The 18463-nt window shown below is 37.4% G+C and overlaps 1 protein-coding gene across 14 annotated transcripts in view; it reads right to left on the bottom strand.

Annotated features, from left to right (window-relative positions):
* Nucleotides 1–18463, bottom strand: part of LOC138743365 (PH and SEC7 domain-containing protein 2-like) — a 274779-nt gene that overhangs the window by 130058 nt on the left and 126258 nt on the right. For 11 of the 14 annotated variants that reach the window (XM_069898611.1, XM_069898607.1, XM_069898609.1 and 8 more), the window contains 3 exons: nucleotides 14796–14940; nucleotides 9460–9603; nucleotides 2281–2492 (listed from right to left, as the gene is read on the bottom strand). In XM_069898611.1, coding sequence (XP_069754712.1) covers nucleotides 2281–2492; nucleotides 9460–9603; nucleotides 14796–14940 — 501 coding nt within the window. Of the gene's footprint in view, nucleotides 1–1382; nucleotides 2493–5116; nucleotides 5360–6829; nucleotides 6938–9459; nucleotides 9604–14795; nucleotides 14941–18463 lie in introns of those variants that run through there. The other 3 variants (XM_069898618.1, XM_069898616.1, XM_069898617.1) reach the window with 3 other exon arrangements.

Raw genomic sequence — 18463 nt, forward strand, 5'->3', positions numbered from 1 at the left:
GAATGGTGAATCTATAGAATTCATTGGCGCAGACTGCTGTGGAGGCAGTGTCACTGGGTATATTTAAGATAGAGATACCCCATTTCTTGATTAGGAAGGGAATTGAGGGTTACGGGGGTTGGGGGGGAAGGCAGGAGAATGGGGCTGAATAGTAAATCAGCCATGATGGCATGTAGTCTTGATGGGCCAAATGGTTTAATTCTACAACTGATGGTCTTGTAATCTATATTTAACATGGAGATGGTGAATGAAGTGTTAACACGTTCCAGATGCATTAACAGTAATGAATACATACAAAACAATAAAATGAACAAGGGTAGATTTACAGAAATGGATACATAATGTAAGTATTGGAGTAGTATAGCTTTGCTACATACAATAAATGAGAGTTCAAAATGTACAATTAGGGTTTCTCCCATTTCCCTTTCAATATGAATGCAAGGAAATTTTAGAAATGCCAGTTCTAAAGTCCACCCATAATTTTCAACTCTATCAGAAAGATTTGTTTACGACTTTGTGATCCCTTTGACACCATTAATTGCATGGTCACTGTTTAAAGGTCTTTTTTTTCTGGCATTAGATTCTGTACTTTAGTGAAGCTGCAGGCCAGATGCTAGGAGAGCAGATGGAAATTCATACAAAGACACAAGAGACTGCAGTTGTTGAAATCGAGAGCAAAAAAATAAACTACTGGAGGATGTTAGCAGGTCAGGTAGCATCCATGGGGTGGGGTGAGAGAAAGAGAGAAATGAACAGTCAATGCTTTAAATCAAAACTCTGCTTAGTCCATTGCCCATTTGGAGGCTAAATAAACCACTGTGATCCTCCAGTAGTTTGACTAAAATATATATCTCTCTCTAAAAGAAAAACATTTCATTATCTGGCTACATATCACTGCCTTTATTTGACTTTGTGCACCATTTATAACAAATCATATTTTTCTGCTTTGTATGTTGCAACAAATATGAATGTAACATTATTAGGATCCAAAAAGAGGAGAAGCTATAATTTTCATATTCACATCGTAAAAATACTGGCACAGATTTGCTTGATACCACCATAACACACATTATATTGCACATAGAGAAATTGATCAGTAGAAGAAGCACCATGACAGGTATAATATCCCTCGATGCTACATATCAGGTAGTATTCTTAAATGAAGAAACAGAATCCATTCCTCCTTACAATTATTTTAATACTCTAAATAAAATCCAAACAGACTAGCTTCTTATGAAAAAATGGATAAATGTGCTTAATTATAGAAAATTCCATTTAACATTGTCCACATCACACATACACAAAAGGGAACTGTGTATGTAACAGTATTTCTGTACAATATTTGACAATAATAATTCAAATTAAATATAGTTGTTCATTTAAGGAGTAAACAAGGTAATGTACAAAATAAAATATGAAAAATTAAAAGTAACAAACTGGAATATTAAAATGAAAAGTTAGACTTTTCTTCCTCAGTTGAAACTGAAGAGAAATTCCAGCATGTATTATATGATTTCAGTCATAATGAAAGGCAATTTAGGAACACAACTTTGTATATTATAAATACATGGTCAAACAATGTGAATATTTATAAGCAATATTTTAGAAAAAATGTTTATAAAACTATTGCCTGATTTTTCCAGGAATACTAAAACTCTTTCAGTCCAAAAATGCGGTACATCTTTAAAGTGACTGAGAGTAATCTTCTTACCCATTTAACGTGCCACTGCAATAAATGTATCTTTTCAAAAAATAAGAAGCATTAAAAAGTGCAGGGGCTTTCGAAAGCTGTCATTAGTGGAGACTAATATTCAAGCCAATGAAATAACTCAAATATTATTAAGCTTCAGGCTGCAGAACCAAGGAGAAACCAGGATAGAAATTAGCCATTGGTTGCTTGGGCTAAACATGCATGTATTAATCACTATCTTCCAATCAATGCCCAGAATTTGGTTCTACTAAAATTGAAAATAAATGTAAACAATATTTTGTGGAAAAATAATTCTGCTCAAAACATGGCAAATCATGTATTTTATTCTGACAGGTTTAACTGGTTTGAAGGAAGAGAATAATGTTTATTCAGGAGCATAAATAGTAAAGATAATAAAGGTGATATTATCAAAGATACAGGATTTGTGAAATATTCAAAATACAACAGAATAGTAAAAATTAGGCCCAATATACTTTTGAACTATCAAAGATGTACATCATGAGCTTGCTATGGTTTATTCCATAGAAGTTTATAAATATTTAATTCTATGTAACTGTATGGATTCTTACTTGGGATATTTTTTCTGTTCCAAAATGTCCTTTTCCATTTTGCCATTTAGAGAAAAATGTCCTTGGTTTAGAGAAGGACTAGACTGAGTTTTCCTCAAAGTACTTTCATCGTTTTCATTGTTGAAAATAATTGCCTCAATTTTTTCCAGGTCATCAGTTTCTACCTTTAGTTTTGCCTTCAGTAAGTTAATATATGCTTCATATCGATTTTTCTGCAGAAAAAAATACAATTCAGGAGCCAGTTTAACAAGAGTTTAACAAGACTAAACAGTAGAAAAAGATTCGGGTAATTCTGTAAGGTTTTTATTAAAAAGATGAAAAACAAGAATCTTTTATCTGACTAAATTCAGTGATTTGTATAAAAATATAAGCAGAATGTAACAGAATCTGTCTGACCTGCTGAGCATTTTCATATTTGAATTTTAATAAGGATTATTGTCATATACACAAGTAGAAAGTACATGTGCACCTAAAATCTTTTGGCAGCGAAAGGTGGATTTTTGTAAAAGAAAAACAACAATAGTACATATTAAATTCCCCTAGTTTGGAAAGAGAAAATAAATATAAAATATAATAAATATTTGCAATTACAGGAGTGGAAGAATAAAATGGTGTTTCAGGACTGTAGACAGGTCTTTTTATGGTCCAGGAGTAGTTTATTGTTAAGGTAGGAAGGAGATGTTCAAATGCCTAATAGGCATTGGGGGAGGTGGGGGTGGGGGAACTGTTCTTGAGATCTGAACTTCAGTTTTTTGTATCATCTTCCTGAAGTTAGCAGCTAGAAGCGGTTATGACCAGGGTGATTAGTCTTTTATGATGGCTGCCTTCTTGAGACAGTGCCTCACATTGAATCTCTTCAATAGATGGTCAGAGACCATGATGACTTAGCTGTTTGTTCTTTTCTACATTCCTGGGTATGTGAATTGTAAAACCAGGCCACAAGGCAGTATACCTTTGGTTTTATACTCAATAACATGCCAAATCTCTTCAGACTTCTTAAAAAGTAGAGGCATTGTTCCTTTCTTATAGTTGCCTCTGTGCTGGCCCCAGGAGAGGTCCTCCAATATGTGGACACCCAAGAACTGGATACTAACCCTTTCCACTATCTTCTCATCAATACCTGTACAGACAGCTATGTGGTCCTTCAACTTCCCCTTCCTAAAATCCACAATAAGCTCCTCGGTCTTATTGATGTTGAATGGAAGATTCTTCTTCTGGCACCACCCAACCAGATTTTTGATCTACTGTTCTTTGGATTTCCAGATTTGTTTCAAGATTTTATAATAGCCAAAATATTCTCCCAGATGTTGCAACATTTTCCATGTTTTGCCAGTAAACCTTATCAAAATCCTCATATTGAATGCCATAGATGTACAGAAGTTCAGAGAGGAATTGTCACATAGTTTTCATATTCAAAAAGTATCTGAAGGAGCATCTGATAATGGGGTGGAACGATTAGTACAGCAGTGAGTGCAACACTGTTACAGCGCCAGTGACTGGGATTTGGGTTCGAATCCTGGGCTGTCTGTAAGGAGTTTGTACGTTCTCCCCATGTCTGTGTGGGTTTTCCCAGGGCTCCAGTTTCCTCCTGCCGTTCAAAACGTACAGGGTTATAGGTTAATTGGATCTAATTGGGCAGCACAGTCTCTTGGACTGAAAAGGCCAGTTACCATGTTGTATGTCTAAATTTAAGTTTTAATTTTTAAATTTAATTTAAAAATCTAACAAGACTTTGAACTAAGAGTTAAGAACATGACATAATTCTCAACACCTCAGTTTCAGCCAGTATGGCCATGCTGATCAAAGTATCTATTGGTAATAGCTATGATTCTATGACTTAAATAGTAAACTTGAAACAGTTGAGTTCAGTTCAAGCTTTTCCTCAGCTGCTGATTCAGTTCCTTTTATAGCAAATACTAATGAGATAAATTATTTGTCAAAGAATAGGATCAAAGAGAAATTTGTTAACCCCATTCAAGGCACCTCCTGGGAAGATGCAAAACAGGTCTATTTCCATTTATGTTGTGGTATTTATGGAATGCATTAAAAATAGATGGGTCACAAAAAATTAAACTGCAAATTAACCATCATTTATCAGAATGATGGGCACAAATAACATTGTGGAAACTTTCAAACAGCAGGAGTGAATGGCAAGATAAAATAATTTAAGAAAAATAGTATTGTGAAATCCCCATTATCCAGAATTCAAGCAAACGGCAAAGAAATTGTGGAATGTAAATGGGTAAAAAATACTAGAGTTTAAAATTGGCACTCTTAGTAGTCAGTGTGCCATAACCATGCAACACCCAATCTCAAGCAACTGACAAATTCACCCATCCAAGATCTACCAATTCTCAGATACCTGGGGTTTTACTGTATTGAGAAATATATTGTGCACTTCCATTTTAGGTGCAGTAAGGTTTCTGATAGGACAGCTTGAATATCTCAGTTTAATGTTACACTGGTAACATGTTTCAGGTTGGCAGCATGGATTAGCTGCATATTTCTCTAAAACAAATCAAATCAACCTGCCAGCCCTTGGGCTCATCATGTTTGGACTTCTTATGGTCCAACAGCCCTCCTCTCTTGTTTCTGAAACAGTGCTATTGTATCTGGTTCCACCATCTTCCCTGTCAGAGGGTTCCAGACATGTACTAATCTCCGTGATTTTTTTAAGAAAAAACTTGCTTCACAAATCACCTTTAGATCCACCCCCTCACCACCCCCCCTCCTCCAACAACCTCACCTAGAAACTTAAGTCCCCAAGTATTTGACCTGTCCATCCTGGGATAAAGACAGACTATCCACTATGCTTTGCCTAATTTTATATGCCTACCAGGTCACTCTTCAATCTGTGATGCTCCAGAATAAACAGAGTTTGTCCACCCACTCCTTTATTGCTAATACATTCCATTGTAGACAGCATCCTGGTGAATCTCTTCTACATACTCTCTAAAGTCTTCATGCACTTCCTCTAGAGTAGCAAAGAGAATGGCTTGGAATACACCCAGTTTCATCTAATCTAAGTTTACACAGCTGTAACATGACTTGCCAAGCGTTACACTCCATTGTAGAGTTGCTGCAGAGAAATAGATCAGAGGTCAATCCTGTGGAAGAGCAGCAAGGATCCCACCCCCCATCATCGACTTGAAACGATATTTATTTGTATATCAGAATACTTGTTCAGCATATGTATTGTTGTGGGTCTGTGTTGTCTGAAGAGGATGTACAAAATCATTGAAGACCCTCTTCCATCCCGCACGCAGCATCTTTCCACCGGTCACATCAGGAAAGAGCCACTACCACCAGGCTGAGGAACAGCTTCTTCCCATGGGCAGTGCAAATGCTGAATGACCAAAGGAACCGCTTACACTAATTATCTGATGCTCTCGTATTCATGAAGCACTATTATTGTATTTATAAACACTTCCCGCATGTGCATTGTTTATCTGTATGTGTGTTGTGTGTAGTTGTGTGTCTGCACGTTTTGCACCGAGGACTGGAGAATGCTGTTTTTTTTGGGTTGAACTTGTGCAATCAGGTGACAAAAAACTTGACTTTATCACTCTGTCCACATCTGTTGCCACTTTCATGGAGCTCTGGACTTATAAACCCAAGATCCTTCTGTACATCAATGGTCCAAAGGAGTCCTGCCAATAACCATAGACTTTCCTCTTGAACTTGACCTCCCAAAATATACACACAGATTAAATTCCATCTGCCTTTTTTTTTTAAAAAAAAAACCTACTACATGATAACAGCCATTTCAGCCTACGAACCTGTGCCGGCTAACTTACACCCAATTAACCTACATTCCGAGTACATTTTGAACGGTGGGAAGAAACCGGAGCCCCCAGGGAAACTCACACAGACACAGGGAGAATGTACAAACTCCTTACGGACAGGCCAGAATTTGAACCTGGTCCTGATTGCTGGTACTGTACAGGTGTTGCACTAACTACTATGCCAACAGTGTCACCCAAATTTCCAACTGATCTCTATCCTGCTGTATCCTTTGGCAATCTTACTTGCCATACACAACTTCACCAATGTTCATGTTGTTGGTGTTATAATTAGTCATTTTTTTGAATATATTAGAAAACTGTGGAACATTTTTTTTTAATGTTGACGACCCTGGAGAATCCCATTGGGATTTTCAAGCATCAACTGTTTTGTTGATTCTTAGATAGGTGATGCATTGTAATAAAAAGAAGCTAAATCTGACTTCCACTGAATAATCCTTTCAGTTTGCGTTTTGAGTTTGCAATTCACATACCTGTTTGCTTAATCCCAAGCAGTATGTGAAATTAGTGCTGGCACCTCATTATTACATGGCAGATAGATCCTAATCATCAGCTGAATGTAGTTTCAGGATGCTGTCACTTAAAACCACCATGGGAGTATAGACAGAATGCAGAGTATGAGAACAACGAAATAACGTGAGCGATTGAAGGGCATCTGGATTTTGTTTCACCTTGGTCGGCTTGATAGGTAATAGATAGAGTATAGAATCTTTTCACCTTCAGAGGATTAAAATCTCCTAAGAAACACTTCTTCACTGCTGCTCTTCTGAGGAGAGACTGCATGAAGAGGCTACGAGCACAGTTTCCTGAATAATAAGCTCTTCTTGTCCTACTCTTTCTTCGAGTTTCAGCTGCTGTGGAAACCCAGCATAACACCTTTGACAGTCAGTAAAATCTAGTCCAACAGAATTAAATCTGCTTCTCACGCTTCATTATGAGAACAACCTCGTCAACAGGCTTGAATTAATGCATCAGTTAAGAGTTTGTGCCATTGGCTGATATCATTGAATAGTGAAGAAAAGTGCTCTATGCAAGTGTGCGTTTGTAGATTAATGATACACCCAGAGATGTTCTGGTATTATCATTCTGTATTCTGTGCTGTTATGGCTTTTTCTGACTTTCTAGAATGCTTTGTCCTTTTTCTATATCTGATATCCTGTGACAGAAAAAATGTCTGAGGCAAATCTCCAGATTATGCTCAATGAAAATCAGGAAATTAGATGTTTGTTTTGCAGTAATAATTCATACCAAAAGGATTGGAATGCAAAAACTTGCTGTAGATATTCAGAAGGTCAGTAAAGGATAACCAATGTTTTGAGCTGGAATAAAAAGGTAAAGGGAAGGAGAGGAGAGAGGGAGGGGCACAAGAGGAGTACAGGGTAGCAGGCAAAAGGATATGGGTGGGAAGGCAAAGGAGAAAAAAAGATGAGAAATGGTTGGGGAGCTGAAGTAAGGAGACAGAGGAATAAGGAAAGAGAAAGACTGGGGGAGGGATTTAACAGACACAAGAGAAGTTGATGTTAATGTCGTCTGGTTGCAGACGGAATGGGGTTTTGTTCTTCCAATTTGTGGATGGGCCTTGATGTGGCAATGCATGAGGCTATGGATTGACATGTCAGTGATGGAATGGGGTATGGAATAAAAATAGTTGGGCTCTGGGATGTCCCTGTTATTGCTGCAGGCAGAGCGGAGGTGCTTAGCGAAATGGTCTCCTGGTCTGTTCCCAGTCTGTCCAATGCAGAGGAAGTCACAATGGGAGCACCAGATGCAGTAGCTGACCACTGCAGATTCACAAGTGAAGTGCTGCTTCACTTGAAAGGATTGCTTTGTGCCCCAAATGGTGGTGAGGGAGGTGTGGGCACAAATGTGTTTGCTCTTCCTCTTCCTTCTCCTTTCCACAGGGATTACTCCCTCTGGGACACGCTTGTCCACATATCCTTTCTCACTAATTGCCCCCTCGGTAGCAACCCCTGTGACCACAGGAAATGCCACACTTATGCCCACGCCACCTTTCAAGGTGTCCTCTACTTCAGAGAGACTGGATGCAGACTGGAAAATCATTTTGTTTGGCACCTTTGCTCTGTTCGCTGCAATAGCAGGGATCTTCCAGTGGCCAATCATTTTAATTCCACACCCCATTCCTACGCCAACATGGTCTCATGCACTAAGACCACTGGCAAAGTGGAGGAACAACAACTACTATTCTGTCTGGGACTCTCCGACGAGATGGCAGTAACATCAACTTCACCAGCTTCCATTAAACCCCTTCCCCAAGTCTCTTTCCTTATCCCTGTCTCCTTTCCTGTAGCTCCTCACCCCCTCCCTTCTCTCTCCATTTAGAAAGATACCCCATCATTTCTCAGCTTTTTTTCCTCTTCTAACTTCCAACCCATATCCACCTGTGATCTCTTAACTGTTAGCCTGTGTTCCTTCTCCTGTCCCTTCCTCACTTCTCTCCTCCCACCACCCCCTACCCTTTTATTCAGATATCTACATGCTTTTTGCTCACATCTTGAGGTAGGGCTCAGGCCCAAAACATTGGTTACCCTTTACTTCCTAGATGTTGTCTGACCTGCTGAGTTTTCCATGCACTTTTGTGTATTCCACTACAATCCCAATGTCTAAGCTCGTATCAAAGGCCATTTTTGTGCTTGGGGGTGGAAAAAAAAGTCAAAGCGGATTCATTATTTCAGACCACTGGGGTTGCGGATTCAGTGTCTAACACATGCAGCTTGGTTGTTGCTTGTAGCCCATGGGACCTCATGGCAGTTTGGCATGATTGAAAGCAGAGAGCCACAACCGAGAAGTGTGGCTGCAGGGAATGCACAGGGGTGAAAATGGGAAAATGGGAACAATAGGAATAATTTATTCAGTGGAAGTTGATATAACCAGATCTTGACAGGGAAGTGGAATGGGCAACAAAATCATACTGTTAATTTAATGCTCTCAACTGAGAACAACTTTTTACCCCTTGATCTTCAAAACAATTTTTTTTCATATTTACAAAATTAGCCTGTGTCAATTTAAGAAATGATTAGAAATGTGTGAATTCATTTACAATGATGCTAACTATATCTGGAATGCAAAAAATCTATTTCTCCAAAGCTGACTCACCATAGCTTTAACATTTTGCCTGGAAAAGAAAAAAATCAGCAACAATATTTAAATTGGTAAAAAAAAGGCTTTCTCAGCACAACTTTCAACAGTTGTAGATTGAAGGCTTTCAGAGGTGCAATCTAATTCGTCTTGAATGCCAAATTAATGACTAGCCTAACTGACATTTCTCTTTTGTAACAGCGCAGGATTACTTTAGATTTTCAGTGGCATAAAATCACATGATCAATATCGTTATGTACACTCCAAAAAGTATTCTCACCTCAAATATTAAATAGTGTTCCTTAAGTTGGTATTCCTCTGCTTCTTTCGATTTGACATTCTTCCCAGGAGGTTGGAGACTGTGTTCAGCCAGTTCACTTGCAATCTGTCTCCATTTCGTATCGTGTGATTTCAGCTGCTCTTCCTATTATTTACATAAATAGGATTTTTTTAAAATCATTTTTCCGAATCAATGCACGTCAAAAATACAGAAATTGCCAGTAATTTCAAACATTGTTTTGTTTGACTTAATGTACATTATTTGACTAATGTACATACCATTATACTTAAAATTCAAGTCAAGTTTAATTTCATCTGATTGTACAATCTGGCAAAACAACGTTTTCCGGTCATCGGTGCAAAACATGGATAACATAACCTGTTACAAGATCAAACCAGCAACCACAAAGAAGGCTTCTCACACAGGGGTAAAGATGAACAATTACTCTATTAACAAAATTTCACCTTCAACTTTAATTCAAAATCCCCCCCCCCTCTTTTTATAACAATGCCCACTGGTTAATATACAAATTTCTAGAACAGTGTAAAACTAATAAATTCCCCAGCCTAAATTATATTTCCAACCAGCCCACAGAAAAATACTTGGACACAAAACAAACAAGACTCTCAATCGAAGAAAAGATCGTAAACAAAATTCAGTTTGTTTGGTAAACTGAAGCCAAAAGATCTTTTAGAGAGAGAGCACAAAATTTGAAGTGGTCTTCTTGTGTTGCTTGCAGAGAGAGGAACAAAGGCTTGGTCCGGATCCTTCTGGCTGCCTTTGGAATGTTCATCCCTTTTAAAATGCCCAACATTCTAAGCTGCCTCCCAGACAATGACTCATGTTTGGGCCTCCTTCCACTCCACAGCACCCCCAGAGGTGGTTTGTCTTCCAAGTCCAGAAATTTCTAGGTTATTTTGGCACATGCCCAGTCCATCTCCCACCCTCTCTCTCACCCTCAGCAGTTCACCTTCACCTTGGCTCTCAAAGACTAACTGTCACTTTTTAACATAAAACCACACCACACATAGGTCAATACACAACACAGAACTCTAACAAACTAAACACACATATGCAGGTCAAGTATTTCATCTACACTAGTGGATCTCAACCTTTTTCTTTCTACTCACATACTACTTTAAGTAATCTCTATGCCATTGGTGTTCTGTGATTAGTAAGGGATGGCTTAAGGTGGTCTGTACGTGGGAAGGGAAAGTTGAGAATCATTGCTCTAGACCCAATTGTTACTGAAATATTTTGCTTGAGAAAAATTGTCATTGGCCCATTTCCTTTGGAGTTATGAAACCATGCACTTAATGAGTCAATTAGGTACGATAAAACATACCCACATACCACCTAAAGCCATCCCTTACTAATCACAGAGTACCTTTGGCATAGAGAATACCTAAAGTGGTATGTGAGTGGAAAGAGAAAGGTTGAGAACCACTTATCAATAAATAATCATTGTTTTGTATGTATGAGTCTCAGGTGGTTAGTGTGAGCAGTTCCTTTGGTTGTTTAACATTTTCACTGCCTGTGTGCACAGCTGTTCCTCAGCCTGGTGGTGCTGGCTCTGATACTCCTGCATCTCTTCCCTAATGGGTGTAGCTGAAAGCTGCTGTGTGCATGGTGGAAGAGGTCCTCGATGATTTTGCACACCCTCTTCAGACAGACAACAATCCTGGTAGGTCACATCAATTGGTGGGGGGGGGTTGGGGTTGGGGAGGAAGAGAGACTTCAATGATCCTCTCTGACACTCTACCTACAACCCATTTCTCTGCAACAACCATACCACACTGTGAAACAGCTGGCCAAAAAACTCTCGATAGAGCTCTATGGAAGGTTGACATAATGGTGGCTGGTAGCCTTACCTACTTCAGTCTTCTGAGGAAATGCATTTGCTATTGCGCCTTCCTGACAAGTGAGGAGATGTTGAGTGTCCACGATAGACCCACTAGTTAAGTGAACTCCAAGGAACGTGCTCTCCACTCTCTCTACTAGAGTTGTTGTCGGGGAGTGTGTCACATTCCTGGTTCTCCTGAAGTCCACATTAAGACTCCGATTGTAACTCTCAAACCATTTCACGAGATTTTCCACCTGTAGTGCGACTTATTGTTGTTGCTGATGAGGTCAACTATCGTTGTGTATTCTGCAAACTTGATGACATTGTTGGAGCTTTGGAAAATTTCATTTTCTAAAACGTATCCAAATCACTTTTTGTAAGTACTTAGTTTCATTACTCCTGGTATATTATGTTTGCACTCATTTGCTTTGTATATTTTTTAAATAAGTTGGATCAAATATATTTAAATCTAATAGTTTGTTGTGGTGAAATTGATTTTAATAAAATATAGGTAAACTGTAGGTGAGAGTGAGGTGATTCATCAAAATCAGCAACATTGATGTTTTAAATGATAACTGAACCGGAATAGAAAATTGCAATCTGTCTCAAAGGCCATATCATTTTGGCTGTTTTCCAAATGAAAAATAATGATATTTCATGGCCTCTACTTATTGCTGATTCCTTTGAATTATTTCTGAAGTGTGGTCACCATGGTAAGGAAGGACAACAGCTAAGTTGCACAGAGACAGGCTTGACAAAATATCAATGAGATAATGCCAATCATTACCTTGAGTGCGATGTTAAATATTGATTTCGGTCTCAAGGCTCTAATAGAAATATCTGAAGGAATTTTGGATTAGCCAAACACAAATGACCCAAGATTTAAATGTTAAAACACTCTAAGAAGAGATGTTATACAAGGCCCAAACAGAACACATGACTTTGCAATTGTCTTACACAAAAAAAGTTCCTGTAGATTTAAATATAGATTCAAATTTACTATTATTGATGGCAACCTTTTTACTAGTTATTCTTGTGGCAATAACGTAAGTTATGATTGCAAGCAAGTAACAATATGGCCAAAAAACTTTCCAAAAACAAAACTATCACTATTAAGTGTTATTTGTTAAAATGAAACCTTGTAAAGTGAAAGAAAATATCAGAAGTACAATCTTCTGAAGAAACAACCATTAATTTAAATGCTGATTTCTTGATTGAGCAGAATATGGCTTTCTCCACAAAGCATACTATATGAATCATTGGAAAATGAGTATGTGATAATTATAGACTTCCAAAATATTTTAAGCTCTGGGAAAAAAAACTACCAACTCTCATTTACATACTGAATTGAAACTTTTTAAGCATTGGTTATTCAATATGTTTGTTTCCACACATTTTTAAGTTTGACCCCTTATCCCAGTGTACATTTTATGTCTGGAAATTGGATCAATTATTGGCGGTTTCACGGGTGAAAATCATGCACAAAATCATACTCGTATTCATATCTGGATAAATCTGCATCAACTTTGAAATTGTCTCAGCATTTTTAAATGCATTTCATTTTAGCATGGCTAACATTTTAATGGCAGTCAACACTGAATGACATCAAAGTTGTATACTCAATATTTCATCCTTCATCCTCCTTTAAAATGAAGCTTTGTTGACCTCACCAAAGCCTTTGATACCGTGAGCAGGAAAGGGCTTTGGCAAATACTAGAGTGCCTCGGATGCCCCCCCAAGTTCCTCAACGTGGTTATCCAACTGCACGAAAACCAACAAGGTCGGGTCAGATACAGCAATGAGCTCTCCGAACCCTTCTCCATTGACAAGGTGTGAAGCAAGGCTGCGTCCTCGCACCAACCCTCTTTACTATCTTCTTCAGCATGATGCTGAAACAAGCCACTAAAGACCTCAACAATGAAGACGCTGTTTACATCGGTACCGCACAGATGGCAGTCTCTTCAATCTGAGGCGCCTGCAAGCTGACACCAAGACACAAGAGCAACTTGTCCGTGAACTACTCTTTGCAGACGATGCCGCTTTAGTTGCCCATTCAGAGCCAGCTCTCCAGCGCATGACGTCCTGTTTTGCGGAAACAGGCCAAAATGTTTGGCCTGGAAGTCAGCCTGAAGAAAACTGAGGTCCTCCATCAGCCAGCTCCCCACCATGACCACCAGCCCCCCCACATCTCCATCGGGCACACTGAACTCAAAACGGTCAACCAGTTTACCTACCTCAGCTGCACCATTTCATCTGATGCAAGGATTGACAAAGAGATAGACAAAAGACTCGCCAAGGCAAATAGCACCTTTGGAAGACTACACAAAAGAATCTGGAAAAACATCCACCTGAAGAAACACACAAAGATCAGCGTGTACACAGCCGTTGTCATACCCACGCTCCTGTTCGGCTCTGAATCATTGGTCCTCTACTGGCATCACCTACGGCTCCTAGAACGCTTCCATCAGCGCTGTCTCCGCTCCATCCTCAACATTCATTGGAATGACTTCATCACCAACATCGAAGTACTTGAGCTGGCAGAGTCCGCAAGCATCGAATCCATGCTGCTGAAGACCCAACTGTGCTGGGTGGGTCACGTCTCCAGAATGGAGGACCATCGCCTTCCCAAGATTGTGTTCTATGGCGAGCTCTCCACTGGCCACCGAGACAGAGGTACAAGGACTGCTTAAAGAAATCTCTTGGTGCCTGCCACATTGACCACCGCCAGTGGGCTGATATCGCCTCCAACTGTGCATCTTGGTACCTCACAGTTCGGCGGGCAGCAACCTCCTTTGAAGAAGACCGCAGAGCCCACCTCACTGACAAAAGACAAAGGAGGAAAAACCCAACACCCAACCCCCAACCCCAACCAACCAATTTTCCCTTGCAACCGCTGCAACCGTGCCTGCCTGTCCCACATTGGACTTGTCGGTTACCAACGAGCCTGCAGCAGACGTGGATATACCCCTCCATAAATCTTCGTCCGCGAAGCCAAGCCAAAGAAGAAGAATGGGTTGGGGTTGGACACAAACAAAAGCAGAGGTACACTATGCTAAGATTGGCAACAAAAGGATTTCCATTTTGATAGTAAATGTTTCATATGCTCTACCATTCTTCAAAGTTCAGAATTGTGGAAAGTACATCACTGGTTGCTCTTTTGGGATTGCTCTAGTGGGAATCTTCAGCAATCCATGTTAGAATTGCATGCAGAGATTTCTGATCATTCTATACTCTGCAGTGGCTTGAAGCCACTCACACTCCATTATAGGACTCATTCAAAATACCTGTAGGCAATGATCACCTGCATATTTTAATGGAACAAAAGCAATCTGATGTTCATAACAAATGTTTACAATCATATATTTTTGTATTTTTTTTAAAATTATTGTTGCATTAGTCAAACTCAATTCCACGTTAAAATGAATTGAGGATACGGGCAGCATTTTATACTTAAATGGGTAATTTTCATACAACATAATTTTATACACCTCACCTGAGAAAGCTTAGTCATAGATGAAGGGAGAAGAGGCCGGCTAAATTTTTTCAATGATCCAATAGCAGCTGGAAATGAGGGTGCTGAGAAAATGGCAGTTACCAGATTTATTCTCAGTATCCAAGAGCACATTTCCTCTTCACTTCTGTGATATTGATAAAGAGATTGAAGTATTAATTTATTTTCAAAGTAACTACATCTATTCTTTTAATATTCAAATAATGGTGAATGTTGAGATGCCAAATTAACATCATTGTGTGGTCAAGAAAGGAGACCAATATATTCTACAAACTGGTTTACATGACAATGGAGCAGAGCATTTCTCCCAAGTATTCAGAGAAAGGGGGAAACTTCTGAAAAGGTATCAGCAGATGCAAAAGTGAATAGTTGATGTCCAAATCATTGTGAGTGTACAAAGCAAGTTTAAAAACTGTACATAATGTAAATGTTAAACAACTTTTCTTTTTCAAAGTAAATTCTAAAATATCCCAATTAAAACATTTTTTTTTTAAATCCTGTTTATTTTGAAATTGCTTCCAAAAGCATCTATACCAGGGAATGGATATTTGAATCTGCATTGATTAAATGAGGAATACATTCTGGAAACAAAAGCTCTTCCTCGTGTACATTTTCAATGGAGCCAACAGTTTAAAAGCCTTGGACTACTTCTCCACTGAGGAGGGCAGAAATTGAAAGTCAGTAGATACAGCAAATTACAAAAAGTCAATGGAAAAACATTATTTTCTATTGATAATTTATTGTATAAAAAAAGCTGGGTGACAATGTTTGATTGTTTCTTATAATATAGCTTTTATATACAGATGCACAGCAAAAAGTGTAAGAACAAGAAAAATTGTTAAATGGTACAGAGTAATTACAATGTATCCTAGAATAAAAATGAACATCACAACTAATAATAGAGAATTCAATATTATCTCTTGTTCCTACAGGAAAAAAAGACTAAACTCACTAATCCCTAAACCTACTCTCCCTAAACCTTTTTTTAAAAAGTGAAAAAGGCTGCTGGGCCGCCTTACGCCCCCTAATAGGGTAATCGTAATAGTACGTTGGTGAATTGCCTGATACGTAAATAAGTAAGTTCAGGAAGAGACTGCAAACGCTTCATGTGTTACATACAGAACAGTAAATCACTGTATTATTCATTAAACAGTTCCATAAAAGTGTGCCACATTTTATTAAACTTTAGTTTTCAAAACATTATATTGAATCTTCTCGAGGTTCAAGCTTGATAAGGTTTGAGACATCCATTGAGCATAACTGGGAGGATTAGAGTCCTTCCATCTTAGCAAAATACATCTTCTAGCTATTAAAGTGGCAAAAGCTATCACATGGCAATCCAACACCTATGATCGACTGTTCTCGATCACCACACCAAATAAAGCTGTAATGGGATGAGGGTGAATAGTAACCGAGAAAATATGGGAAAATGCATTAAAAATTCCCTTCCAATTGTGATGTAATGCTGAACAGGGCCAAACATATGAAATAAGGAAGCAACCCCATTATGATATATGTCACATACAGGGTTGAAAGTAGGAAAAATCTGAGCTAATTTATCTTTAGATAAATGTGCTCTATGTACTATCTTGAATGGAATAAGTGAATGATGTGCACAAATGGAAGAGGAATGGACCAATTTTAAACACTCGGTCCATATTATCCTTAGAAAGAATAGTTTGTAAGTTGCTCTCCCGAGCCTCTTAATTTTATTCATAGAAAGGCAACGTATTTTAGAAATTAATCCATAAATGAATCCTATTAAACCCTTTTGTTAAAGGATTAACTGAAAAAAAAGTTAATACAATTACTATCATGGAAGAATGGAAAAATAGTAACTTGGCTTCTCGGAAAATCTCTAACCTGTAAAATCTAAAAACAAATTGAAATTATGGAAATTAAATTTATGTGAGAAATGGTCAAAGGTCATAAAGCAGCCGTCTACAAAAAATATTTTTTTTAAAAATGATACCCTTTTCTCTACATTTATGAAAAACATGATCAAGGCAAGATGGAGAGAGATTATTAATAATCAGAGTGGATAAAGAAAAAAAAATTCAGTTCAAAATAGCACCAGAATTGAAACCAAATTCGTAACAAATTTTTGACTACGAAAATGCCTATTAATTTATTCTCCCTTACCAAAGAAAATGGAAGGCAAGCACCAAGTAGTGTAGCCAGAACAAATTTGTTAAAACCTTTCAGTTCCATGGATGTCCATTCTGGGCATGTTTAATTGTTTTAAACTGAATTTAAGATATTTAAATTTAAAGAAATCATTCCGTGCTAGAAAAATTAAAATAAAACTGGAAATATAAGACTTGGTAAACTATGGAAAGTGCTGATAAAAGATTCATGTTGGGCATGACAGTGATAAATTTATAATGCATAAATAATCAGAAAGCCAATGTACTGAAAATGACCTCGCATTCCACATAGTTATGAGTGTAGAGCTTAGGAGCATCTTTGTCAGTAACCATTAACCTTGGTTCCCATTTATAAATACATTCCTCAGGTATACTTTTTCTATTTTTATTTAACTCAATTTCCACCCATGACAATTTAATACTTGCAACTAAAAAAGCAATAAACCATAAATTTGCTGCTTTATAATAATTCTTAAAATTAGCAAGTTGTCATCCACCTAATTCATATTTCCATGTTAATTTTTCTAACCATATTCTTACCATTTTACTTTTCCAAAGAAATTTCCTAACTTGTTTATTTAAATCCTGAAAAAAATCTTTTGAGGTATGGAAATTGGTAAAGTCTGAAACAAATATTGAATTCTAGGAAAAATATTTATTTTATTACAATTAACCCTTTCAATTAGTTATAGGTAACTTTATCCATTTTTTTCAAATCTTCATTTATTTTCTTAAGTAACAGAATATAATTTAATTTATATAAATTTTTCTAGTTATTGTCTGTATGTATTCCTAAATATTTAATCTCAACATCAGTCCACTTAATTGAATATTTTTTGACATTGTGAATAATCACCTTGTACTAATTCCATTATCTCATTTTTATCCCAATTTATTTTGTAACCAGAAACTCTTCCATAATATATCAATTATTTATAAAGTCTAGGTAATGATCATTGTGGTTGAGTTAAATATACCAACACATCATCTGCAAATAGGCTAATCTTGTGCTCAGTTTGATTTACCATAAAACCTTTCAACTGCTGGTCTGTATGGATCATTTAAGTGAGAAGTTCTATAAACAAAGCAAAGGTTGGGATAAGGGGCATCCCTGCCTACTTGATCTAGTAAAATTAAATTATTGTGATATCTGTCCATTAGTTATTACTTTAGCTTTTTGTAAAGTACTCTAATCCAATTTACATAATTAAGTCCAAAACCAAATTTACCTAAAACCTTAAATTTAAAAAAAAATTCTAATCTATCAAAAGCTTTTTTCTTCATCCAATGTAACTGCTACACTTAAATCCTTTTTATTTTGTGCTGTGAATCATACTTAATAACCTTACTATATTTTCAGAAGTTTGTCTGTTTTATCCACATTTATTAATTCAGGAAGACAATTATTTATTCTATTTGCTAATACCTTTGTCACAATTTTATAATCAACATTTAACAATGAAATAGATCTATGTGAGGCTAGTTTTAATGAAACTTATCTTT

Source organism: Narcine bancroftii, chromosome 9, assembly GCF_036971445.1.
Source record: "Narcine bancroftii isolate sNarBan1 chromosome 9, sNarBan1.hap1, whole genome shotgun sequence".
Taxonomy (NCBI): Eukaryota; Metazoa; Chordata; class Chondrichthyes; order Torpediniformes; family Narcinidae; genus Narcine; species Narcine bancroftii.